Source organism: Numenius arquata, chromosome 8 (genome assembly GCF_964106895.1).
Source record: "Numenius arquata chromosome 8, bNumArq3.hap1.1, whole genome shotgun sequence".
NCBI classification, from domain to species: Eukaryota; Metazoa; Chordata; class Aves; order Charadriiformes; family Scolopacidae; genus Numenius; species Numenius arquata.
Window position 1 is genome coordinate 50,848,911 of NC_133583.1, and position 27,353 is coordinate 50,876,263.

A 27,353-nucleotide genomic window follows, 5' to 3' on the forward strand; every position below is an offset into this window, starting at 1 on the left:
AGGCTCTGAAAGCAGCTACTCCTGGATCAGGGCTTGGTGCTTCACACTCATCTTCAGACCTACATCCTGAAAGCCACCCTCCTGGTATGGTGGGCAGCACAGATGCGCTCCAGCACGCTGTGTGGCTGGCAGTTGCTGGAGCCATCGGCATTGCTCTGCAGGCAGCCTCTCTTGCCGTAGTTCTTACTGGGATGCCTGTGCAAGGTGAGAGCCCCGAACAGATTGACGTGGGAACCAGCAGGCTGGAAATGGCAAGGCTGCCCCGGCCACTCAAGAAGGGGCACAGTGGTACAGCACAGACATAGCTATTCTTCATTGGGGTAACAGAGAGCTGTAAGATCCTTCATTTTCCAGGAATCTGCCCCCTCCCCCTACTTTTAGCTTTCCTATATAATATTCCATGCTGTAGCCTATAAATGCTGCTCTGAGCCCACAGCCTGATTGAATTTGGAAGCCTTTGTTTACAGATGTCTGGCTGTACAGGGGTATTTATTGAATTTTCCATGAAATGTTGCTCCTCTAATGCTGTAAAGCACAAGCTGCCCACATCAGAGGAGCTGCGTGTTAACGGATCAGGTTACGCAAAGATGCATTGCTCTCCCTCCCCATCCTTCACCTTCCAGGGCAGGAAGGTGGGTGCTGGGGTCCACGCACAGTGAGGCTTTTCGGGGGCTTCTTGCCCTTGAGGAGAGGAGGACTGGCTGTTCTGTGCCCTGGGGCTGGAAGGTGAGTTTGGTCCTGCAAGGCAGCATCTCCAGCCACACGTGGTACAGACCAGCCGGTGCTGAGGGTAGAGCAACTTGCTGTAGGACACAACAGCAGCCAGATCTGCTGGTGGGACTGGAGGTAGGCCTGACTTTGGGCTGTTATAGTTACTGCACAGGCTATTGGTGGCTCAGAAGAGACCTTGATGGCATGCAGATCTCCTCGGGGCCTTTTTTGTGCCTTCCTTTGAGGCTTGCAATGTTGGGCTACAGTCAAAATAGTGAATAATTTCCTAAAATGCCCCTTTGGTCTCTGAGTAACCAGGGTCCATCTTTCCTTGCTCATCTGATCTACTGGCACCACACAAGCAGAAGAATTTTATCTGAAAAAAACCCAGGATTTTCTTCCTGGGGGACCTCTGTGGAGCCCCTCGGAGCATCCTCTGACCTCAATGCGTCATTTTTAACCTTTGTCTTGTGAGGGAAATGAGGGAGAGCCGGCTCTGTGGAGGACACATCCGAGACCTGCCATTCTTGCAGTGGTAGCTGGAGGAATGTGTCTTCCTTCCTCATGGGGGAAAGTACAAAACCATCTTGCAAAACTCCGGGTCAGGAGCCCCAGGATCTCTGATGTAAAATAAATGATTCTCGGGAGAGAGCATGTGTTCACCATGTTAGAAAAACAAGCCCCCTGCAAACATCACATACCAAACTCTGCCCGGAGGAAGGGACTTCAAGGGTGGACGGAGGGAGCAGTCCGAGCATCAGAGCACAGCCTGCCCCCCTCTCTAAGGCTGGATCTTCACACTGGTCGGAGGAGAAGGCAGGAGGGATGGGGGGCTTGTTTTCTCAGATTTGATTGGTTTATTTATCCTTGGTCCAGGCTCCCATCTGGTCCAACTTCAAACAGGGGCTGCCATGAAGTGTGGAAGCCACCAAGAGAGATTCTGCAAACAACAGTTGTGCAAAGTATATAAATATTTCTGGACATAAAAATGACTGTGTCTGAAGAGGGATCAATTTGGGTGAGATGGAGGGTTCCCCGTCCTGCTTGAGATAAGTCCTGGAGAGTGACTGGGGCATGGAGAAATATGTGCTTATCTACAGTTTACATGTGCATGTGCAAGGGCAGAACCAGGCCTGCTGAGTGCTGCTACTGCCAGAGGCTGGAAGGCAAGGAGAGGACAATGGGAAAGTCTGTCTCTGTGCTCCTGATTTAATAGTCAGCATGCAAAAATGTCGGTTGATTTGGGGGGCCAGAATTGGATTTGGGGTTTGTAACTCATTGAAAAATCCAGCATGGTCTGTCTCATGAGGGACCTCCAAAACACAGCAGCTGCATTTGAAAAGTTTGGTGCAGCTGCTGGACGTGAGCTTTTAATTGAAGATATGGGGAAAATGCAGTTCTGTTAGCGACGGCCCTTTGTGCTGTTTGAACAGCAATGAGCGCCTGGGCCACGATTCTTGTGCATCCCGGGGCAATGCAGCCGGTGGCTTCAGAATTGGCTGATGGGTTGTAAATCAGATCAGCTCACAGATTACAGTTTGGATGGCATCCCTTCAGGAAAAAAAGGCAGTGGCTGGCTTTATGCCTGGCCTAAGCCAGTGTCTGCACTGGTGATGCTGAAGAGGATGTGAAGGCCATGCGGAGGAATTCATAGCTGATGCTGCAATGGAGGGAACTGCAAACACCACTGAAGGCAAAGAAATAGTGTCAGGGTAGAGAGGACAGTGCCTAGGCGGGAGATGCTCAGGTGTAGGAATGGCATGTGGCATTCCCAAATGTTCTTTTCAGTATTCACGGAACAGTCCTTCCTTGTGCGAGGCAATGTGTATTTCTGGCTGGGATGAGGAGAGGAGGACACAGCCACCTCTATGGGCTCATGGCTGTCTTTGGAAGCATTTGGGGGTGCTGGGTCTTGTGGGATTCTCCAGGAGTGTGCCAGCCCCAGACAAAGTGGGGCTCATTTGCCCGTTGGCCACTGGCCACAGGGGCTGGAGCCAAATCATGCGGAAGAAATCCTACCAGGCTAGTTGTTCTCAGATCAGAGAAAGAAGAACCCAAAAGCAGGTGTTTCTTGAGTTGGGTCCTGGTCAGGCTTAAGCCCATGAGGAAAGGGCAGTTCCAGATCATAGAATCATGGAATCATAGAATCATAGAATGGTCCGGAAGGGACCTCCAAAGGTCATCTAGTCCTACCTCCCCGCAGTCAGCAGGGACACCCCCAACTAGACCAGGTTGCCCAGGGCCTTGTCGAGCCTCACCTTGAGTATCTCCAGGGAAGGGGCCTCAACCACCTCCCTGGGCAACCTGTTCCAGTGTTCCACCACCCTCATAGTAAAGAAATTGTTCCTAATATCCAATCTAAATCTACTCTTCTCCAGCTTAAAGCCATTGCTCCTCGTCCTGTCACTGCAGGCCTTTGTCTCCCCAGAGCCTCCTCTTCTCCAGGCTGAACAACCCCAGTTCCCTCAGCCTGTCCTTGTAGCAGAGGTGTTCCAACCCCCTGATCATTTTTGTGGCCCTGATTTAAATCAGTGGATTTTAAATCAGAGTGGTTTACATTCCCAGGATTCAGAGGTTTTAACCTCCAACTTTGAGGTGTCTCCTAGCATCAGCACATCCAGATGTGTTCTAGGCAGCAGCGTGCATTTGTCCCTTCCTCAGAGAGAGCCAGGTGCTCTCGGCAGTGTGTGGTAGGACCCGACTGCTAACCACAGACAGAAACAACCTCGTGCCTGAGGGTCAGGGTGGTTCAGTGCTGTCCCTTCCTCTGCTGCAGAGCTGCCTGGTTTGTGTCCCCAGCCTTGCTTCAAGAGGAACACAGTAGCCAGAGCCTGGTGGCATGGACTCAGCCAAGGGAAGAAAAGCAGGTCTACCCAGGCTTGGTTTCTATCACAAACTGCATCAGGCAACAGAGCTGGCAGCAAGGGAAAGCCAGAAGACCCCTTAGGAGCAGAAGCAGGATGCTAAGATTGCCCTTTTGCCTCTTTCTCTCTTGTCAGGGACCAGGATCAGCCCCGTGTGAGCTCCAAACGTGCCGTCATGTGGCACAGGACTGCCTCTCTGGGAGACTTGGCTCTCCTACCCCACAGTCACCGCCAGCTTCCCGTGCTGGGGCGCCCCAAAACTGGGTGCTGACCTGGACAGTGTGGGGGAAGCTCTGGGGAAATTTGCTGGGAAGATCTCAGGGTTGAACTCAGAAGTCTGAGATGCAGAACGTCTCAAAAATGTCCTGCCCAGGCAAAGCCCAGCCTGAGCCCTGGCCCAGCCTCCAGCAGCCGCTCTCTGCAGTGGCCCTCAGTTAAACCTGATCCCTTGCTTTAAGGGCCTGCCTGGCACTTAGTGGAGACCGTAAATAGTGATTTATAAACGATCTTCACGCCGATCCCTCTGCCGCTGCTCAGACATCAAAGTCTATAATTCACGCCCTCCCGCGTCCTGAGCCTTGCAAAACTGGAGCCTTTGATGTGAGCCTCCCCCTTCGCTACCTGCGTGCAGGGGCCGAGCCCGGCTGGGCTGCGGGCATGTGGGCTGCTTGCAGCAAGGCGCCAGGCCCGCTCTGCGAGGCATTTTATAAGGTGTCTGCTGTCATTCAGCCTGTTCCTGAGCCTGTTATCCCCTTTGGCAGAGCCGTGTGGGACGGCTGCGAAACAATGGGAACGGACCAGGGGGGAGCTTGCTGGGGGCAGCGTCCAGAAAGCACCTGGCCTCTCCTTCCCCCCCTCCTTCCCCCCAGCACCTGCAAATTAATGGAAACTTCTCCTTCCAGTAGTGCTGCCTGTGCTGTTTAACAAGTCCGACTGCCTGCTCTGAGGGCTAGAAACCAGCCTCGCTTCTCAGGGTGGAGATGGCTTCCAGGACCCTTGCACCAGCCTTGCTGCTCTTAGAGCAGGGGCGAACGCTGATGCAAGAGCCTTGTAGTGTAAACAGGCCATGATTATATCTAAGGTGAGGCTAAGAAGGAGTTTCCTGGCTCTACAAGCAGGGAGTCTCTGAAACAGCCTCCAGGAGGGAATAAGGAGAAAGAAAACATCCAGCTAGTTGTAAGATGAAGACGGATCCATTGTAGGACATGATGCTCCTCCACATGCCTAAACTCACCATGAGCTGCTCCTGGTTTGCAGCCATCCTCGAGGTGGACTCAACAGTCCCACTGGCCTCTCTAGACATCATGGGGCAGAGTACAGCTTCATGCTTTTTATAAGTGAAGTCTGGCCTCGGATCCTCTCCCCATATTCCCTGGCCTCTGCCTCACCTCTCGTGAGCCAGCACTGCCAAGAGCCCTTCTTCAGTGCCACAGTCAGCCCTGTTCAGGTCCCCTTCTAGCTCCTCCATTATCTTCTGAAACCTTGAGCTGGACACCTCACCTCTTTTCTGTAAGATGGTCAGTTTTCTCTTCCTCATGCGTGTGAAACTGCAAAATGAATGCTCCACACTGTGATCGTGCTGAGGTCTGGGGGAGCTGCGCAGGACAGGTGTCCTCACCAGCTTCGCAATCTCTTCCTCTTTCTTCTGCCTCTTTCTGCCTCTGTTTTTCAGCCCCTGGGGCTATGGAGAGTGCTTTCCAAGATGTGAAACCAATGCAGCAATGTTTGTCTGCCCCTGTAGACTCTGGGGAAGGCACATACACCCCTGGTCACATCCCTCATAAACCAAATGATCGTTCAAGCACAGCGTGCTTGACCGTGATAGCAAAGCACTGCAAGAAGGGAGAGGGAGAGGGATTTGGGACCATACCCCTACTCACCTTCATCTCTGCCAGTTCAGCCCCTTGTTCCCCACACGAGGGCCTGCAGGGTCAGGCACCAGAGCTGGATATAAGTGGCATGTAAAGCACAAATTAAACTCTGTCCATAAAAAAGCTGCCTGGTGTGGTGTGAAATACTGTGTCTTACGAGCCAGATACTTCAGAGTTGATAGAGGCGCTTGGGGTGTTGGGGGGATTTCAATGTATTTTGCAGCTGGGATGGTTGTGGATTTTTAAATTTTATTTTATTTTAAGTGAATGTCTGTAGAAATGTATTGAGAGAGTCTTGCATGTGCTACAGGCTGGCAAGTGGTGAAGAAAGGGCATGAATCATGTCACTCTACTCTGTATTTAATCATATCAAACTGGTTTGGTTCTCCAACAAGTCAACATATATTATCTGTGTAAAAAAGGCATTTTACAGGTCTGGGAGTCTAAATATCATTTATAAATATTTAATTCTACAAGTGATCTTTGCAAAAGAAGGATAGCTCTTCATTATCATACCTGTGTCTATTGAAATATCACCATTATTTATCATCCACTGTTGGTGCAGTGTCCCGCCTGGGACTGGAAGAGTTATTTTGTACTAGATGCCTCCACAGGTCTGGTCCCGTCCTTCTCCCAACTTGAAGCATGGTATGAAATGGGAGATGATGGTGTGAATTCCCCCTGCCTCGGTCCCTGACCGTGCCATGCTGGCAGCAGTAGGGTCACAGTGCAGAGGTGCTTGGGGACCCCTTACCTAGGCTTGAAGGAGCGTCATGCCACCAGGGTCCTTCTTAGCCTAACCAACCAGAGCTGCCGAAATCCTGTCTGTCTGTCAGAGAGCTTTTGTGGAGGTTTCATCACCCATCTCGCTGTGAAAGCACCCTGCTCTGCTGCAATCCAGCTCCTCTTACGGTTGACAAAGTGAACCATAAAAAGCAGTGGCTACTCCGCTCATCCTGTCCCCGTCCCCATCCCTGTGGCTTTCTGCCTGTTTAATTTCTCTGACATTCAGCCCAGCTTTGCCCTGCTCTGTTTTGACTCCTGACAAGCCTTTCAATTTGCTCTCCTCTCTGAAGAGCTGAGAAGCCATTGATAGCTCTCTCCCTGAATTATTGAACCTTGGCATTGGGTTTCGGGCCCCGGGGAGCAGCCCCGCACGTGCAGGGCTCTGAGGCATGCCATTGATCGGCCGGGCTCAGGTTCAGCCTGCTGCTGCCACACGCCTGTCCCCAGGTCCCCAGTCGGCTGTGGCTCCCTGCATGCATGGCTTCTTGCTCTGATGTGGGAGGAGACCCCCATCTTTTAGGTCCAGGGGTCTAAACAATGCCACCTTTGGGGTGTGCATTCCATACCATCATCCTCCCTGTATTTGACAGGGACAGGAGGAGGTGGACTTGTTCCTGGCCAGCTTCTTGTTCCTGACCAACCTGCCAGCTCAGGAGCCCCTTCCCCTCCTGTGAAACCAAGGTGTGCTGAAGAGTTAGCAGAGGTGTGTGAAGCACCAAGATCTTCTGCTGGTGAAGGGAGCCAGAAAGGGACAAAGGACTATTCTGGTTAGAAAGCAGAAAACTCTGATTTTAGTCTTCTTGGAGAAACAAACCTTCCTGGAGAAGACCCAGTGACAGGGAGTATCTCATTTAAACCCTGCTGGCATCTGCCCCAACTAGGAAGGACTTTCCTCTTGTCACTGCTGCATGGGCTGATCAGAAAACAGATACCCATTCGCACAACAAATACCCTTGGTGTTTCCATGCTCTGTTGTGAATTGTTTTCCAAAGACCATGGGAATGTGTGTTGACAGGCTACAGAAAACCAATAGCATTTTTCACCCTGTTTTCAAGACGAACATTTTTCATCCCCTTTTTTCACTGCCACCCTTACAGCCACTGCATCATGAAAGGGAGCAGGAGCAGGTACCTTTCACACACCAGCTCATGTCACCATGAGCGTCCCCTGGCACTGCTGGGCAGTGCTGATTACCCAGGAGAGGCCAGATATCTTCTCCATCCCTCCCTTACCCACTTAGGGCATTTTTAGCCCCTGGCTGCTCCATGGTCCTTCTCCCAGAGGCTGGCAGGATGCCCCCTTGCATGCAGGGGCATGGCAAAAGCCAGCCTGGGAGCTGGAGTGCAAATGTGTTTCAGTAGGGGGGAAGAGGAAGGGCAAGTGTGGATTTTATTAAGTGATAACACATCTTCAAATCAGATTATGGGAAATTTTCGGGGGCACCACAGCATTGATTGGCTGGGCCGGAGTTGGCGAGGCTGTGTGGGAGCACGTCAGAGCATGTGCAATCGGATCCCTTCCATTATCCTGATCAATAGCCACCGCGTGGGGGGAGTGGACGGGAGTGTGGACAAAACTGCATAAATATATACGCGAGAGCCAAGAAATCACATTACAGCCAAAGAATCCGAGCTCAACACGGGTAACCCTTTCACCCCAGCACCCAGGGCAGGGGGACCATTAACCCTTTCAGAGCGGCCCTCTGACTCCAACGCTGGAGCAGGCGTTGATCAGGTTGTGGCTTGGCTTGGCCACTTCCCCATGCTCGGCTTTCTGGAGGCCAGGTGTGTTTCTTTGGCTGCGATGGCACATGGTCTCATATGCACGAGATGTGGTCGGGCACTGGGAGCATGAGCAGCAGGGTGGTTGTGGCCACACCACATATGTGGGTTTGCCTCAGAGGCTGCACCTGTGTGATGCACAAGCAGAAGGAACTGGCAGAGGGTTGGAGAGTCACCGCAGAGCTGAGCCAAGCCCAGCCTGCAGGCCAGGTCTTCGTCACTTCTCCACCAGTGGTGTGCTGGGCAGCCTCAGCAGGCTGGGAGCTATGGACTTCTCTTCTGCATCGCCACATGCAGCATCCCCAGGCTTTCACAGGCAGGCAGAGCTGGGTACATCCAGTTTGTGGCAGCCTGAGGCCAGTGTGGGAGATGTAGGAAGGGAGAACAAACACTTCCAGTGGGACAGAGAGCAAAACAGGGGCAGGGAGGGAGAGAGCGCTAACATCAGAGGAAAATAACACATTTATAAAATCTTCTCTGCTTCTTACAATTCTAAAAATTTGCAGGAACATGGGACAGACCTTATTGTCCTCTGAGTCCATCTCCTTTACATCTCACATTTGGGATTCTGGACTAAAAAATGTCAGAGAAGCTCAAACGCCACTGCAGGGGCCTTCCCCCTATCACCTGCAGTGAGGTCTGGAGCCCCAGGATTTCATGTGTCTCTCCGCCATGCCCCACTTATCACATTTCCAGGCTCTCCCCAGCCGCGCCTGCCTTTCCAGTCCTGTTTTGACACTTCTAATTAGCAGACATTTAACACCTTGTTTTGCTTGGACTCTGCCTTCAGCCAGACAACACATCGATGGCCTTTGACTTCTCCCCTGACCCCGGCTAACCTGGCAGCGCAGCGCTCTTGGCATCGCTCTGAACACATCCTGTCCAATTTCCTCCTGCTGCCCTCTGCGCCCCCCCCGCCAGATCCACACGGCCCTCCCCAGCCGTGCCGGGGCGAAGGCACGGTGAGATGCGGCGCGCAGCCTTTCCCTTCGTAAGCGCTTTCCTGAACATGATTTAAAGCACTGAAGCAAGAAGAGAGAAAAAAAAAAAAAAAAAAAGGCCTGTAATAAAGTCAGCACTCTGCTTATTAAGGGGAAAAGGCTGTGCTTTACTTATACTAACATTAATTAGATAGATATATAGGGAGCAAAGAGGCCTCTAGGAGATTTATACAGAGGCCCTGAAGATGGATGTGAGGACTGACAGACAGACAGCAGCTCCTGGAGAGTGCCAGGAACAGGGTACCTGGGAAGTGGTGATGGGGAGCCAGAGGGACAGTGATCTCAGGGATGCTTCAGTGCAGCAAGCATGCGGGCGGCTGGGGATGTTGGGACCTGCCAAAAACACCTGGGGATGCCGTAAAGCTGGAAGGAGGCACAGAAGGGTATTACCAGGGAGGTTTCTGAGAGCATCTTCAGAGGGGAGCATGTCTCCCTCTCCTGTTCCCCTCTGAGGTACAGTCAGGCAGGTCTAGTGGCAGATGAGGTCTTTCAAGCAATAGTTTGTCTTTCATGCTCTGGCAACCTGTAGTCACCTGGATGCCATTATCAAATTGAGGAGACACTCAAAGCTGTTTATTTTCACTGTGAGACTTTTCTCCCTTTGTTCCCTTCCTCGCTGCATCAATCAAATATTTTCTGACCACTCCCAGCACCGGACAGACAGCAGAGCAAAAAGCTCATTGTGCTTTTTCATTTTCCCACTGCAGAAGGATGCTTTGTTAGCATCTGATCCGAGCAGGTCCCCTCCTGCTCGGAACATCATGCTGAGGCAGGAGCATCATGCCCAGCCTGCAGCTGCAAGCAGTGGGGCATAACCTTGTGTGTGCCACTAACACGACAGGACAGGTGACCATTTTCTTGGTCCTTCTGGGCCTGCCCTTGTGGCCATTTGGACCATTCCTTGTGTTTCTGTTTGGGGAGGAGATCACAACCTGTGGGTCTGGTAGGGATAGATGAGCCCACGCCTTGTACACGCTCCATGTTTTTCACCATTCTCCCTCCTTCCTCATCTGTCGCCTTGGGGAGAGCAGAACTCCTCACTGGTCCTTTCCCACTCTTGCTTCAGCGAGGACAAATCTGGAAGTGCCCTGTGATACCTTTGCAACTGCTGAACTTTCCGCTTCACCAAGACAGTTGGCGTCCTCGCGCTTTTTTTCTCTCTCCTCTGAGCAATTCTTTAACCTGCAAGGACAAGATCTGACTTAAGCAGGAAAGGAAGCTTAACTGTGTGTCCTTGTAGCCCCAGTGGAGGGACCTCGCTCATCCTAGGACTGCTGGGCGCTTTCATGCCGCTGAGACACTTCCCTAGCCTGGAGACCTGTCTGTCTCGTTAAATCTCCGTTCTCATCTGCTTTGCACAGGAGGAGATTCCACACAGGGAAGAGCCCAGGGCTGCTTGGGGAGGCTGCGATGGAGGTGGGAGTTCAGCTGAGGTCTCTTTGATCTGTAGCCTCATGCTCCACGACAAGCCCGCCCTGCTCTTGGGTTAGGGCTTGTAAAAGGGTTGCGGCTGCTGCTGACAAACAGAGGCTGAAGGCTCTGGGGGTTTTATTTGCCATTGCTCCAGCAGGCTCCTGCCCACGTCCATGGGCTGCGTCAGGGCCACTCATCACCCTGTCCTCCTTTCACTTTCTGATCTTGATTTCTTCATCCTATGCAGGCAGTGCCCCCTCCCCTCTTTCCCCCAGCCTGGGTTAAATATAGCAGCTAACTTTGGTGGTGATTAGTAATAAAATTTTAACAAGCATCCATATGAACGTCTTTCTGTCACTTTTATGAGGCCATTTACAGCAGGGAGATATAAGAGCACCTTAAATCTCCCCCTAACAGGAGGGGTCACGTCAGCAGGGTGAGAAGCAGAAGGCCCAGCATCCCGTGTCACCTGCCTGGTGGCGCTGTAGGTGTCTCCCCTTTGTGCAGATCCTACTGGCTTGGCCAGTTGCTTTCCAGACCAAGCATCTGCTCCCAGCGGGTGGAAAAGCAGAGAGGATGTTTTGGGCTGACTGTGCCCAGAGGTGCTGCCCATCTGCAGAGGAGCATGGCACAGGGACGGTGCCGGAGCTGGGGACGGGCACGGTGGTGTGAGGTTAGCTCAGGTCCCACAGCAGGGCAGCTGCCTCAGTGCTGAGGCGTTGCGCTTAGACAAATAAACTCCATTAGGAAAATGCTTTCACATCGACCATTTTCCATTCGCCTCCCAAGCGTGCTAACTGCAAAACAGGGAATGGTTCCTGTTGCTTTGCCCAAGCCTAAATTTGGGGCCTGACTCTACCCTGACACTGTCTACCTCTTTTAAGAAAGGCTCGTAAAAGCCATACACGCTTCCCTGCTTCCCACCCGCTTGGCTGCACACCAAGGGCAGGGTCTGCTCCTGCTTCCAGCGGTGCGGATCTCCCCTGCCCTCAGCCACGTCCCGCCCGGCGTAAGGGGGAGCAGGACTGAGTCCCTGCTCCGCAATTAATGAGTGAGCAGCCAAAGGGATCCTTTCCAGGAGTACAGTAGAAGGAATAAGCCTTTGTGTTTCCTGCTACACGTTAGTTAAATGTCCCAGCTCTGCTCCTGTCTGTAGGCTTAATTTGTCAGCAGTGATACTTGAAAACTTTCCGCCTCTGGTTTTGCTCAGCACGGCCATTACATCAGGCTAGGGCAGGTCCCAAGTCCAGCCAGGCTCTGGGCTGACCGCTGGGGACAAGCATAGTTTTTTTGAGCACTGATCCAGCCGGCAAAGTCTGTCTGTGAGACTGTACAGGATTTTGGCGGGTGGTGTTTCATGGTACGAAGGTGAGAGCTCCTTCTGCCCCGGGTAAGAGGCAGCAGCAAATTCCCACACCTCCTGATGCCCCCGAGCACCCAGAGGAGGGCATCAGGGACAGGGAGAGGTGCGGTCCCTTCCCCAGGGTCACACTTTGGGTTGATGGCAGAGCCCAAAATAGAGCCCCTCTGTCCTGACAGCCACCAAACCACATGGCTTCACAACTGCTCTGCGACACCCCTTTCGTGTGGGCGCTCTGCTTCCTCTGCCAGGAGCGCGGATCAAACACAGCTTCACCAAGTCTTTTAATATTAAGAAAAACCCCAAGACTTGTGGTCTGAGTTCTGGGCGGAAGTTTAGGTTCGTTCCTTTTTCTAGTTTTGTTTCTTCAAAAAAAGGAAACACACCTTTGACTAGTGAAATCTGAAAATAAGGAAGCAAAATGTGTCCAAAATGAGGGCTTGTTCATTGTGAGCGGTGCCTGGTACCTAGAAGAGCAACGTGCAGCCTTTTCATAGCCAGCACAAGCTTTGCAGGAAGAGCTACTTTTACATAACTAATACACATTAGTTTTGTAAACACACACAACTAGTTTTCCAACCCAAGTGCTAACTGTGCAAGGCAAGTATAAATATCGTCCATGCAAAGGCAAAGAAGCAGATGCGAGGAGCAGACGCCTTGTTCTAAGTCTAGAGCTGGAATTACAATTCACTGTCGGAAACCTGCTCCTTTTTGAGGAGACAAGACCGAGCTGTCAGCATCCAGCAATTGGGCAGAGCAGGCAGCAGGGGTGCTCAAACTCCTTTCAGTAAAAATATCTAGTGTGGCCAACCATAAGAGGAAAAGATCGGTAGAGATTATTTTGATTTTCTGGTGAGAAGGAGGGCAGAAGTGAATAGGTTGGCGAAGTCAGACTGTTACTTTTTGCTCAGAAAAGGTGACTTTGAAAATTTCATTGTCGAGTCTTGTAGGATACACTGTCTCTCTGGTTTTGATGAAGAGGGAAAGCGATTCTGCAGTGTTGCTGTTTCCTATGAAAAGCGAGGCTGCAGCGCTGGCAGGCAGCATCTCAGCTCCCCGTATCGCTCTCAGGCCGCGGGATGAAGCAGGGGCAGAGCCCAGGACAGCTACTGACGGCGTGTGGGTGAGAGGAGGCAGGGGCTGCTGCCAGGCCAAGATGATGCTGGCACTGCCTGTACTTGGCAGCAGCAGAGGGATGACCCTGCTTCTTGCTCCCACGCCGCTCTGTTGAGTTTCCCTTGGAGCCCAGGCTGCCCCTCGGCTGGTATTTGCCTGTTTTTCCTGATGGCTTTCCTGGGTCAGATGAGGCATCTGTATTCCTGGGAGCAGGAGGGAGCTGATGCTCCCTCTGTGCGTCACTTCATGTTGCTACTGAGATGTTATTCTGGGAGAGCTTTGGTGCCCCAGGTGAGGTTAGTGAGCTGGGATGTCCCACACATCCTTGGTGCTGCAAATAACGTTCTCCATCCTCTGCACATGCTCCCGTCCCATGGCCACATGTTCACTGTGCATGTCAGTGCAGTCATTGGTAATGATTGGGATCCTGGGACCACCAAAGTGACCTGTTTGCAGAGGTGAGTTGCCTGAGCTTGGCAGAAGAAGGTACCTTGTGGCCCCTGGAAGGACAGGATGCAGGGGACGGTGCTGAGGGAAGGCGAGCGGGGAGCAGAGGGCAGCGGCTGGCAGCCCCCATGGGCAGTGGGATGCAGGGGTAGCCTTGCTCCGTGGGGTTAGAGCCTGCTCCGACAGGAGGTCAAAAAGGCAAAGTTTCTTGGGAGGTGAATTATCAGTGGGAGCAATATCGGCAGGTCAAGCACATCGGTGCTGGGGTAATACAGTTAAGGTGCAGAGCCTTGGAGGGAGCCCGGCCGAGGAGTGCAGCATTAAAGCAATGAGCCCAGCTTAATCTGCCCCAAGTGAGGGCAGTGGGGTCTTTAATATTGTGTCAGGCTCGCAGGCCCTTGTTGGCGGGTTATTCTTCATGGCAGCTAATGCCACTGGGCTAACTGAATTAGCCCCTCCTTCCGCGGGGTGAGCGTGGGGTTGCCGGGAGGGCGATCGTGCCTCGCAGCTGCAGGGAGAGCGAGTGATGGCCTGGAAATTCAATCAGGTGAGGAGCCACCGCCATCCCCAAAGGACAGGGAGCAGCCGGATTGGGGAGGAGAGCCCAGGATGGGACGCTGGTGACTGGCTCCGTGCTGTGCCTGGGCAGGGTGCCCTGCGGGGACTGCTCCCTGCTCTGGATGGCATGAAGTGCTGCCCTGCAGCCTGCTGCTCTGCATCCATCAGCCCTCCAGGAGCGCCTCGGTGGAGAGCCCATCCATACCTCCGTGCTCATTTCCAGCTTGCTCACTGCTGGGTGTAGTATTCCCTTGCATATCCATAGGGAACAGCGGCGTGGGGGCGTGCTGGGACATGTGGTGTGTCTCCAGCTGAGCTGGGCATCCCCGGGATCCAGCCTCCAGCATACTGCAGCATCTCTGATAGGAGATGAAGGTTCACCAGGAGAGACACACTGGCCCAAGGAACTGGCAAATGGGTCTTTTTCCTGGCTTTACTGTTGGGACAAGGTGTTCCCCTAACAAGCTGCTGAGTGATTGCACAATCCTCTTTGTAAAGCCCTGTGGGATTTGCAGGCAAGGAGGACAGCCAAGGGGTTGGGTACAGCAATGGCCCATCATTCTCGGGAGTCATTTTCTGTCCTTCAAGTTAAGGAAAAATGAAAATCTGAACTTTGCAGGTGTTTGCTTGTTGTCCTCCAAAGCTGCCACTGCTTTTTCTCTTTCCCAGCCTCAGCAGTGGCTTTCTGCTTCCTATCTAATTAAAAGCACACTCCTAGCAAATACTGCAGCACATCCTGAGTGGACAATGGTGTCTGTGCCCAGCACTGCCTGGATGGTGCCAAATCCAGAAAGAATTGTGTGCCAGGGGCCAAGGCCAGCCTGCACCCAGGCAGTGGCACTTTTGCCACCCCCAAGGGCAGGAGCGGCTGCAGGTACCATGGAGGATGCTGTAGTGTCCGGGCTCGGGACAACAGACCCACGGCATGGGGCTGCTCCCGTCCTGTGGGGCACAGCCCACCTGGCCCTGCCACACAAGCCCTTTCTCTAGCTGAAGCCACCGTCCCTTCACCCCCACCACTGGGGCTGACACAGTCCCTTTTCCTTTCCCACGTGCCCCTTTGATCTTCAAACCTGCCCCATCTCCCTCCGCTCCCCCTTCCCTCACATTGTTATAAATGGAGGCTTTGGCTCCTTTAAATAGTCATATCTATCAGACAAGCTCATGTCAGCCATAAATTCTACAGTAATGATGATTTTCTAAGTGGGTCGACTGGAGCTATTTCCGCTTCAGCCTCAAGTTACTGCACATGTCCCCCCCCAGGGGCCGGCAGCCTCATTTGTTGTCCCCCTAATTGTCATTTCTCCCATACGGACTTGGGCAGAAGCTGGAAGGAAAACCGGCCCTGCTGTGGGCCCCGGGCAGGGAGTCCCCTCTGCCCCCATGGGTCCCGCCTGGTCTTCCCACCTGGGAGGGGGCTTCAGAGGAGGGGAGAGGGCTGGAGGGGCAAGACAGCACCAGCTGCCTCTAAGGCAGGCAGGGGGAATGGCTGCAGAAGCCCACCATATGGATGCCCTTACCTCTCGCTGCTCCCCCCGCAGCCATGCAAAATCGGCCCCGACGTGTGAAAGCTGTAATTGCAGGTAATCCCCCTGCACCGCGCATGGTTTGAATTTGGCAGAGCTGGAATGTGGAAGGGAGAAGGGGAATTACTGCCCAGACGTGCTGCAGGGCCAACATCTGCACGAGTCATCAGTGCACATCTGGCTGCAGCAGCCTGTAGTTGTAGCTCAGCCGGTCACTTTTAGCCCATTGGGCCTGTCTCAGTATTCCCACTAAGGACAGGGCATGGACACCCTGGGACTGGGAACCTTAGGCTGATAGAGAAATTGCTCCCTTCCCCTGATACAGATGCTGATATTGGGGTGGTCACACAGACTTGGTGTGCCTTACTTTTTCCATTTGTAAAACAGATTAAGGCTGTCAGGAGCACACTCTAGGGCACCCATCACTAGCTCTTCTGGAGAAGAGAGTGACTGTGGCATCCTCTTCCACCAGTTTGCCTAAGGCTGGCACTGCTTCGCAGCATCCCCCAGTGAGATGCTGGAGCAAAGGAGCTGATTTCTGCCTCCACGTGCAGTTGCACTCAGTGACGTGGGTCCCTGCCTACACTGTTTCCCTGGAGCATGGTCCCAGAGCCATCAAGCTTTCTGCAGGAAACCAGTCCTGCAAGGCTGAACACTTCTCAGTACAGAGCCCCCGGTGCAAAGGGAAGGATTTCAAATCTGCCTTGCAGGATCAGGCCTTTGCAGAGAGAAGCAAGGCAGAATGGGCAGAGTGGGACTCATGTGCTGTCAGTACCTGAGGGTCTTTGTGGCCTCCAGGTGCCTTGAAATTCAGTTGGGCTCTTTACACTGGATAGGGATGGAAAGCCTCCGTCATACAGATGACATGTGTTCTTCATAATTCCTTGAATTTCCCAACAAGCCAGTCCTGCACCGTGGGAAGGCTGCTGGGACCCAGGAGGAAGCAGGGAGGGCTGGGGAGACGGGAGGGCTCAGGGCTTGGAGAGGGGCTGTGGTCTCAGTGAGGGGAGGCTGTTATATCCAGCGCCTGGCTTCTGTGGCCTGGCTCGGTCTGATCTGCTGGTGAGAGAGTGGAACAAAAACTGGGGAGGTTAGAGAGATAGACAGGCAAGTGGCTGAAGATCCACCCGCTGCAATGCTCTGGGACAAGGGCTGGCCCAGGGGAGCACCCTGGCAGTGCTGTGTCCCTGAGGGAGATGACCCTGCTCTGTCTCCTTGATGGAAAAGACACGCTGGGTGTTACATCTCCTCTGAAATGTAGCTGAACATCCCCCTGTAAAGAGCCTGCTTGGGGCTGATCCAGGAGCAAAAGCATCTTCAGTTCAGTCGCTTACACCCCTCCCTGCTCCCCCAGCCCCGAGGAAAGCAGCCTGACCTTGCTCAGCAAGAAGGCAGACGCAACCTCCTCCCCAGGCAGGCGGCTTCCCAGATAACCCCCCAGCTTTCCGAGGGCAGTGCAGGTGTCAGAGGCATTGTCTCTTTGGAAATTAATTTTCCTGTCGATTTCCTTATTTCTCTTAATTGATGAGGGCCAAGTCTTAGGCATGTTGCCAGCGGCACCAGCCACAGCCTCCTGTAGGTACCGGCAGAGCCAAAAGCACTAGCTCCGAGGGCTGGGGAGTGTAATGAACTCTCAGAGGACTCGTTGCAGCTCAGCCCGTGCTCTAGATTAGCTGAGGAATCATCTGGCCCAGCTATTAACTGTCCCATTTAACATCATAAATTATTAACCTAATTTTGAGGAGGGTCGGTGACGGATCACGCTGATTTTGTCAGCTTTCCTGCAGCCTTTCGCACAGCCTGCCGGTGCGGGGTAAGCCGCGGGCAGAGCCTGAGGGTCAGTGCCTCCAGAGAAGGAGAGAGACAGGGCAGCACAGCCTGGCTGCTGGCAGAAGGACCAGCCCTGCCTCCTCTTCCAGCCCAGCAGAGAGCTCAGGGAGAGCCCAAGCAGGGGGAATCCTCTCTTGTAAACGGGGGGTGTGAGAGCTGCCTCTGGGGAAGACTGAAGCCACCCACTCCCCACCAGATCTGCACCCATGTGTACGGGTGTCCAAGACCTCTGCCCCTTGCTGGGTACCAGTGTGTGCTGCCCGCCCTCCGTGCAAGCCATTACCAGAGGTGCTTTTTAGCTTGTTTAAGCAATTAGGATGCTCTTTAGTTTGTACGGCAAAGGCCTGGGGCCAGGAGGTTTTTCTTCCTATGCTTGTTGTAGGCTAGAGCTAGTTCAAAAAGTTTCCTTCCTGGGAATAGTTTTAAATAAAACTGGGGGAAAAGCAGATTCTTTGGTATAAAAGTTTTAAACCATTCAGAGTTTTTTTTTTTCTAGCTGATTGAAGTGTAATGAAAATTTAAGGAATACCATCTTTTCTTGCCCCTTTATCTTGTTCAAAGAAGAGAGATGTGTGCAGGAAGAAGGGGCTGCAAATTGCACTCAAACCAGCGTTTTTTTTAATTGAGTGGAAAAATTTTGAAGTCATTTGGTCTGTCGAAAAAAAACATACAAACCTGAAGGAAAGCAAGCTCTGAAATCCTTGTAAAACGCCTCTTTCATTCTGGCATCACAAAAAGGACTTTTTGTTTCCCCACGAGCAGCTGTGCCGCTCGGTGCTGCCTGTCTGTGGTGTGCAAGCGCATGGCCCTGGGCTGGCTGTGTGCGTGTCCCCGTGGTGTGTCCCATGAAGGGGTGGCATTTGGGAGCCAGTGTAGCCCCCAGCCCTGCTCCCCTTTGCTTTGAGGCTGTGTGAGAATCAGCGGTTGTAGGACTGAGCATCGTTCTCTGCCATGCATTTCCCCGGCTGTAGGTGCTTGGGGTCAGGATCAGCAGGCTGCATTGTTGGTGAAATAAACCCCCCAAAAAAAACCCAACACAAGCCCGAAGAAGTGCTTTTGGTTGTGTTGGGGGCATGGAAAGGTAGAATCATAGAATCATGGAATTGTCTAGGTTGGAAGGGACCTTTAAGATCATCTAGTCCAACCATCAACCAACTGATAAAAAAAAAACAAAAGAAAACCATACAAAAGAAAAAAAACCAAAACCCACATTACTGAACTATGTCTCTAAGCACTATTTCAAAAGATGGGTGACTTTTGAAAACCTCCAGGGATGGTGCTTCAACCGCTTCCCTGGGCAGCCCATTCCAATGCTTAATAACTCTTTCAGCGTAAAAATTTTTGCTAATATCCAACTTGAACCTCCCCTGGCACAACTCGAGGCCATTTCCTCTTGTCCTGTCGCCTGTGACTTGGGAGAAGAGACTGACCCCCACCTCTCTACAACCTCCTTTAAGGTAGTTGTAGAGAGCGATAAGGTCTCGCCCTCAGCCTCCTTTTCTCTAGGCTGAACAACCCCAGCTCCCTCAGTCTTTCCTCATAAGACTTACTCTCCAGACCCGTCACCAGCTTCGTTGCCCTTCTCTGGACCCGCTCCAGCACCTCAATGTCTTTTTTGTGGTATGGGGCCCTAAACTGGACACAGTCCTCGAGGTGGGGCCTCACTAGTGCCGAGTACAGGGGGACGATAGGTGTCAGAGTCTGCATTAAATTGGCAAGAGCCTGTAGCGCTAACCTGCTCATCCATGAGTACCCACCTACTAACCAAAAGCGCCTGTAGCTCTTGGTGTGGTGACTGCCCCTCTTTCCCTTAGACGGTGAAATGGGGAGTCCTGAGTTCGCAGACCCACAGCATCAGTGCTCTCCTACTCCCCTGGCTCGCTGCAAGGCTTTACACACGCGCGGAATAGAGAAGGTGCAAGGAAATCGCCTTCCCCAGAGGCCTGAACCTCGCAGTGCACACGCGGTACGGACCCGCACGGGACTGATGCCCAGCACACGGATATAAAATACAGCGCCCTGCAATAAAACATGCACTGCTAGTCTATATATTTTGCAATCCCTTTAAAGATTTTTTTTTTCTTTAAACCCCTCACCCCAGCTCCCTCCCCACTCTCCCCCCAAAAAATTATTATAAAGAATTATTGCCATTAGTACGTCTTTCCCAGTGAAAGGAGAAAATCGCCTCATTCATAATTTATACCCTCAATTACTATTAATAAAGAAATATTTCAGCAGAAAATCGCCTGGGAAAATTACACGTAACATTGCATTAACATTCTATTTGAACATTTTCATCACATTTGTTATAGAGTTAATAAGAGGGATATGCTCCCCTGACTTCTTCATGAAATTATGGGCTGCCTATGATAGTTTAATCTTTTAGACTTTATATAATATATTCACTTTACTAATTGAGCTATCCAAGGAGCAGTTAGGGATGTTCTTAAACGTGGAAGACAAAGTAATCAGGGCCGTGACTTCCTGATGAGAAGATCTTCTTCCGGAGATGAGGAGCCGCACGTGTGAGGAGCACACACGTACGTGTTTGTGCGCAGATGTGCCACTCCATTAGGCCGTCCCTTTATGTCCTGCCTCTACTTGGAAGTGAGCGTGAATGAAAGGTGGAGGTGATTTTCAGACTGGCAAAATAGTCCCCAAAAGCTCCATTTGTGTTTCAGAGTGAAAGGGGGTCTGGTGAGCTTGAGCAAGATGTTATTTTTGGAATAAGAAATGCCCAGTATGGGGGTTTCTTGGGAGCAGTACTTTGTGTAGACAAGCCTTTACGTTAAAATTCACCCCTGCCCACACTCATGCACAGACCATCTCCAAAACTCTGGACAAGGAGCTGGGTTGGGGTGGACAACCCCTTTTCTGCTCTCCTTGGAGCTTCTGCTTCACCAGGTAGTGTGATCTGGGCCACGGGGCACAGAAAGGCTACCCCCCCCCCGCCCCAGCCCAGGGTACAAACTGCCCCAAAATTGAGCCAGAGGCAAGAAGCGAGGAAGGTGTGAGCAGTGAGGGATGAGGAGGCATTTGGAAGACGGACGCTGCTCTGATGCCACCATGGGCGTTGCTCTGGACAGTCTGCTTGTCTCCAAAAAACTTGAGCAACTGGAAAGCGTTGGCAGCTCTCTCTCCTGCTCCTGCCCCTGGGGACCTCATGCAGCAACTGGAGCCTTGGTCCAGCCTCAGCTGCTCTTGGATCCTTCCTGGCACAGAGGTAGTGTTGGGCACTGAGATTTGAACCCCTTGTCCAGTTTGGGAGTTGAACCCTGGTCAGGGTCTCTCTGCAAGATCCTTCTTTCCCTTCCATGTGCACACAAGGTGTCTTTTACCATGGCATGTGATCCTGAGCTCCTGCTTTCAACAGGAGGCTTCCCAAGGTGACAGCAGGCAGTGGTCTAGACCAGGACCATGCGGAAGAGGGCTGCATCGTCAGCATGCCAGGAAGTTGCTCACTCATTAAACCTAAGTACATGCAGCCACGAGCAGGTGCAAAGAGGGATCCATCACTGCTGAGCAATGGCCCTGCCACCGGGGATGAAGGTGAATCTCTGTCAGCTGCCCCTGAGGAGGGATACTGAGGGAACGTGGGACCAGCTGCTTTGTTTCACATCCACAGGGTGCTGGTGTCCCCTCTGCACCCACTGAGATCAGTCACGGGCAGGGAAAGGGTGGCAGGACACAAGGTAGCATGCAGGCTCATAAGTGAGGATTTGCAGTCACCCCCGAAACCACTGTCATGGTTCCCACCTCTGCAAACCAGTGGCCAATGCTGACAGCAAGCCAAAGCATTAATGAAATGCTTTCATACATTGGGATTCATTAGCTGGGACTCATTAAACAGCAAATAAGAGCCCGGATGTTGCCAAATGAGCCCTGCTGAAGGCAGATCCTGCAGATGAGGCAGCCTGGGACCACAGGAGCCCCCCATGCTTGGGGGTGGCCAGGGAAGGCCCCGTTGCTCCCCAGCAGACCGCAGCCAGTGCGTCCCACCAGAGGTGGGAATCAGTGTGGGAAGAGTGTGAGGAGGGGATGCTGGCAGCAAGCTCCCCTCCACCACATTGCCAGTGTTTTAATGTCTGCTCACAAGGCCATTGACCCATCGGGCCTATCCAGGCTCAACTGTTCCGACCTTTGCTGTGACATGCAGTTCCATCACCGGGAAGATGGGACTGAGCTCCTGGCAGCTCTGTCCTTCCAGCCCACAAGAACCCATCAGGGGAGACAGGGATGGGTGTTTGACAGCCTGAACCTGTGCCCCTCCACTGCGGTGTGAGGTGTGGGGAGCAGAGCACCCACACGTGTTTGCGTGAAAACGGGCAGCTCCATTAACGCTTGCATGGTGGAGCATGTCCCTGGCTGGTTCCTCTTGGGATGCACTGGACCCTGATTGCTGAGCTTGCAGCCAGCATTTTCCTGGGTGTGCCACCAGCCAGCACTGTGGCCACCTGGGTGGTGACAAAGCCATGCTGGGCAAGCAGCAGCCCATGCAAGCCCACATCTCCCCATCACCTCCTGGATGGGCAGGGGGCCACAAGCCGCCCTGTGTGCAAGCACATGGGGAGCACAGGGTTTTGGGCATCTTTCCAGGGGCCACACAGGCAGCCTGGGCACAGCAGAGGCCGAGGAAGGTGAGGCACAGACTGTCCATCCCAGGGATGGCCACTGCCTGGTCCTGGGCAGGATGGACCACACTGTAAACAGGACAAGGCTTGTAAACAGGGCTCCAGCTGGGATAAATTTAGCCCGTTGGGGTTGCGGCCCCGGCGCGGCAGGACACAGTGTCAGGACATTGTCGAGAGAAGAGGGGGAGAAAGAAGCTGAATAAACAAACACAGCTTGTCCCTTTTTTTTTTCCATCCCAGCGTTGTTATTTCAGCCGGACAATTGCCCTGCAGATTGAGGGAACAGGCTGGAGTTCAAGTGAATTTGGCTTCCAGCGCCTCCCTTTTTACATTGTGTTTTCACATGGGAATGTACCCTGGCATACATATATGGGGGGTGTCCGTACCCATGTGTATGGATAACTCCATGGATGTTCCACACACATCTCTGGGCTGGCCCACAGGGATACAGGCTGCTTTGAAGGCCAGGTGAGGCTGAGTAACTTGGCATTAGCTGTCATGTAGGACTTTGCTTTCTCCACATGCACAGCCCAGACTAACACCCGTGGGCGTCCAGGAGCTTCACGTGCAAGGTGATCTGTGCTCCATATGCATCTGTATGTGCCTCCATGGGCAGGTGCAGCCCTGGAGGTGTCCCCCCATGGCAGAGGGGATGCTGGAGAGGTGGAAGTCTTTGCAGGACTTCAGAAATGGGGATCAGGACTTCAGTGCTTTTTTTCCCTAGTTCTGTCATGGGGTTTGGATAAGTCATATTCCCTTGACAAAATCATCCGTGATCTCAGGAGCAAAGGGCATGGATCTTCTCTGTCAGTCCCGCTCTGTGAGGACCTGAGTCTTTTGTAAAGGCCATGTTTAGAGGCAGCCTAATTTTCACGTCTTAATTTTATTTTTCTCACATCTCTCCCTGACACACACATACACACACTTCTATTGGAAAAACGATTTTAATACCCATGGCACATTGTCCTGGTGTGATATAAAATCCAATGACATGTGGCATTTGGAAAAGGTCACTTCCCCCATCAGGATTCATTATCCTACCTCAGCCTGGGAAGCCATGGGGTTGCCCCCACCTCTGTGGACCCCTTGCCCCCTCCCGGACTGCAGCAGGCAAGCAAGGAGAGGGGATGAGATGGCTGGGTGTCCACGCTGGGGACTTTGGCAGTTACAGGGACATGCTATCGGGAAGGCTCAAGCTGCAAAGCCGGCTCCACTGAGTGCACGGGGCTTGGTTTGGCTGTCACCTGCCTCCCCCTGCTTGCTGCTCCCTCTCTGTTCCCTTTCGAGCAAGAGCCAGCTCTTGCGGTGCCCTCGCTCTGCACGGTTGCAGAAGGGAAACACTCGCCTTCCCTGTTTCACTTGTTCAATTTTTTTGGGTGGGTTGGTTGGGAAGTGCCCTTCCATGTCAGTGCTCACCACCACCTAGGCAGAACTGAGAAGAGGAGGGGACATGGGAAGCCCAGCTGCTCTCCACCTTCCCCACCAAGCATGGGGTCCCTGGCTGCCCCATTCTTGGTGTCCCCCAGCCCCTGCGGCAGACCAGTAGCTCCCAGAAGGCTGGGTGCAGCAGCACTGGGGGGCTCTGCCCTGTCCCCTGGAGATTGCCCACACAGGGCAGCACCCTGGGCTAGAAAGGGGACCCTGGTGCATGTTGCAGGTGAAGGACAGCAGGTCAGGAGTGGGGGATGCCCACAGCAGAGCAGGAATGACAAGCTGTCCTGGGGCATTGCACGTTTTTTCCTTTCCTTGGACTTTGTTTCTACTCAGGCTTCCCCAGGACCATCTTTGTCCAAGCATATCCACCTCCCCAGGGTGTTTCCAGCCCAACTTGGAGTTATTCCCTGCAAAGGCAGAAGAGTGCAGGAGGGCCGAACCTGCTGTGAGGCTACCCAGGGGTGCTCAGGAGATGCAGTCCCTTGTGGGGCAGAGCAGGGGCTCTTCCCCAGCAGGTTGTCCCATGGGCAGGGGACTGGGAGACAGGACTTCTCTGCTTGGTCACAGACTACCTTGGAGCACCCTGTCGTAACCCTGTTCCCCACCTTTAGGGGAGGGGAGAGGTGAGGGTGGGTGCACGGCGTGGGCTGGGGGCTGTGGGAAGGGCAGGAGGTGGGAAGCGGGAGCAGTTGTTCCTGGGGAGAGGAGGATTATTTTCGCTGCAGGGAGTGGGGTTTAATGCCTGCTGAAGATGACTTCTCAGAGTGCTGAGGGTGATGGTGAGTGTAGCCCCTTCCTACCATATAAACACCAATGAGTTATGGGTACCCCAGCCTCTAATTATGCAGTCAGCCCCAAATAGGCTGTGTCTAACGAGGCTGACAGACTAATATCTCAAGAGCCCTTAATGCGTTATCATCTCTTGCTGTATGACCTCATATTTATAACTGCTCTGGTGGGAGGTTGAGAAATGTCCTTCTCTTCCCCAAGCCCCCTCCCCAACTTCCCCCCCCCCCCGGGAGCAGCAGCTCTTCAGCCTCATCTGTTAGGATCAGGAGGAGAGAGGCGACTTCTCTCCATCCATCATGAGCGGGGTTCGCGCTATTAGATGATTAAAGACATTTTTTATAATATTTGGAAGAGGCTTTGAAATGTCTCTCAAACAGTGTGATTAATGCCTGCTTAACCCTCGCCTGGCCGGGATGGTGTGGTGGGGAGGGAGGTGCATCCCCAGGGCAGCGGTCCCCAGGCATCTCAGCGGTTGCCCAGCCGTTGGGCACCCCGAGCCCTGACAAGGTGTGATTCATGAGCGCGGGGCACCTGCAGGAAGCTCTGGCCTCCAGGCAGTTCCTAACGCGCCGGGGACTTGGTGGTTTCTGAGGCTGCAACGGCCGAGGCAGGAGGAAGTGGCGCCTGCCCCCTCCCCAGTGCTTACACAAGAGGCCCCAGGGCTGTGCTGGTCCAGGTCCACAAGCTGGACCATCCCACGCCGATGCTGTGGGTTTCCAGAGTGGGCAGGGAGAGGGGGTGATCAGCCTGTGCCCAGTCCCAGCTGTCCTGAGCTGATGGGGTGTTTGCTTTCCTCATTTCCCCTTCTTTTTCCTCTGCCTCTTGGGATGACTCACTCTCAGAGGCAAGTTTCTCCAAAAAAAAAAAGTCAACGGGCACCTAGATTCTCCAGTAGGATCCACCTTTAGGATGTTGCGTCCTTGCTCAGAGTTTGCCACAAAGACTTGTTGGGCTGGTGGAAATGGTCACACTAAAAATTGTGTCGGCGTTGTCCGGTACCTGCCAGAGGCCACATCACTGGCGTTCGCCGTTGTAGGTTCCCTTGGGGGAGTGGAGCTTTGGCCTCGGATGGGGGAAGGATGCCCGCCTCCTTTGATCACAGGCGCAATGTTTCATAATCTCAATTTCTTGTCAATTGATTGCCAGATAGAAGCGACAACCAAAGAGGGCCCCAGGCGTCTGCAACTACCACTCATCGTATGATTTTAACTCTCCCCCTCTGTAAGTTTGCATTATTTTCTTCTTGTTGTTGTTGTTATCTAAAGAAACCTCCCCTCCCTCCCCCTCCAAAAAGCCTCCTAGAAATCCCAACACCCTTGTCAATTTGGTATTCAATGTACAAATAGATGAGAAGGGTTAATGCATGATTAATAGGTGTTTTATTAAAATGGTTAATCTGTCATTATAGAGTCCAAAAGATCAATAGATTTCTTATAATCATGGCTTAAAATCATCTTTAGCACCACTGCTTATGGGCTTAAGACCCTGGGCAAGGTGCTATGGGGACCTGGGAGTCTCCTGTTAACTCCTTCTAACCCTTCTGCCACCTGAAGTGTGACCCCAGGTCTCCTGCAGATGGAGAAAAGCCAACACAGGGCTGCACGTACTGTTATGCTTACCATCCACCGTATTATTTATGGGTATTAAAATTGTAACACCTGAGCGACAGAAAAGGGAAATGGGAAGAGGGAGAAGCTGGGAATGCAGCTGGATAAATGCTCTTTGTTACGACCGTCAGCAGCGCCCGAGCGGAGCGAGCCGAGGGCATGGCGGGGCTGTCTCCGATCCATTAGTGCCGCTGCAAAGCAGCGAGCGCTGGCCAAGCATCGCCCCATCAAGCCCATGCTCCTACACTAACAAGCTCGGCCTCGCACGCCGGGGTGAGGTGGGGAGGTTCCAGCCTTGCAGGGAGGGGAAACCATGTGCCTGGTGGCCGGTGGCCAGGGAGCACCCATGCCCGTGCCACCTGAGTCCCATCCGTGTCCTCTGCCCCAGAGGCTGCTTTCCTGGCAGCTGGATGATGTTGGGTCTGATTGACCCAACCCTTTGGGATGCCTGGTCCAAGCTGCTTTTTGGTAACTCTGGCAATACTGTGACAAATCCCAGAGACGCAGAGCTGCCGACCCCCAGCGCAAGGTCTCTGCGGGAGGAGGTGCTGTTTAGACAGGCTGACATGGGAGCGGCTGAGCCAGCACAGGCAGGGGGGAGCGCAGCCCCCTCTCTGCCCCCTAACTGCCCCACAGCATCCTCTCCTCCGCAGCAGAGGAGGGATCCTGAGGTCATGCAGGGGGGCTGTGGTGGAGCCTGGATGGCAAGCGGAGCACCGCAGGAGCACTGTGCTCTGAGCATGAGGCAGGGCAGCTGGCATGGACGAGTGGTCCCTGAGCCATTTTGGCTATGGATGTTGCTTGGGCTACCCATGTGATGGAGATCCACCTAGGGAGCAGAGCAGATGTTGGTGAGCTGGGACCGGTCCTGGTGGTCTGAAACCCCTCCTAGTGCCCCATTTCTCCATCCCTGAGATGGATGTGTGCGGGATGGGCAGAATTTTGTGCAGCCCCCACCACCACAAGCCTGGCCAAGGTTGGAGACCCTCACTTGGAGGCTGCAGGGAGCTGGAGCTCTCTGACAATTTGGCCACAAAGAGTGCCTCCACCACAGCCCCCCTCCCTCACCTCCTCACCCTGCACAGGGGGCTCAGCCCCACTGCCCACCAGGCTCTGCTCCCTGCGTAACCCCACAGCCCATGCCAGCCACCTGCCCTCAAACCATCATCCAGGTAAAATGAAGGCAAGTTCACACTGTTACTTGCCCCTTCTCGTCCTGCTGGGGCTGGCTTGACTAACTCCCACCTGGCAAGAAATCCCAGGTCAGCCCCATCGAGCCGGTGCGTGCCCAGCACAGGGGTCCCAGCCTGCCAGGAGGGTATCACTGCCCCCACCTCCCACCCCCACCGGTGCTCAGCATGGGGCTGGGCAGAGATTTTCCAGACTCCCTGGGTTCAGCCCTCTCCATCCCTGCCTCATTGCTTATTTCTGAGCCATTATGTTCGACAGGGAGAATTTGTTTCTGTCCAGAGCAGATCCCCGGACAGTCTCAAACCTCTGAGGATTTATCATCCTGAGCTTTTGTTTGTGGGTCTCCAGGACCCTCTGCCCCACAGCCAAGCCCAGATGCTTCTCTGTCTCATTCACAGAGCCTGCTGCCCCCCAGGAGTGCTGACCCCTCTCTTCCG

The 27,353-nt window shown here is 53.2% G+C and overlaps 1 protein-coding gene across 3 annotated transcripts in view; it reads left to right on the forward strand.

Annotated features, from left to right (window-relative positions):
• The window catches only part of RNF220 (ring finger protein 220), a 225,596-nt gene that overhangs the window by 63,784 nt on the left and 134,459 nt on the right, over positions 1-27,353 (forward strand). Inside the window, exon 2 of one of the 3 annotated variants that reach the window (XM_074151463.1) lies at positions 25,265-25,339. The exons of the other annotated variants lie outside the window; for them this stretch is intronic. Coding sequence (XP_074007564.1) covers positions 25,265-25,339 — 75 coding nt within the window. The remainder of the gene's footprint in view (positions 1-25,264; positions 25,340-27,353) is intronic. 3 annotated transcript variants of the gene reach the window in all.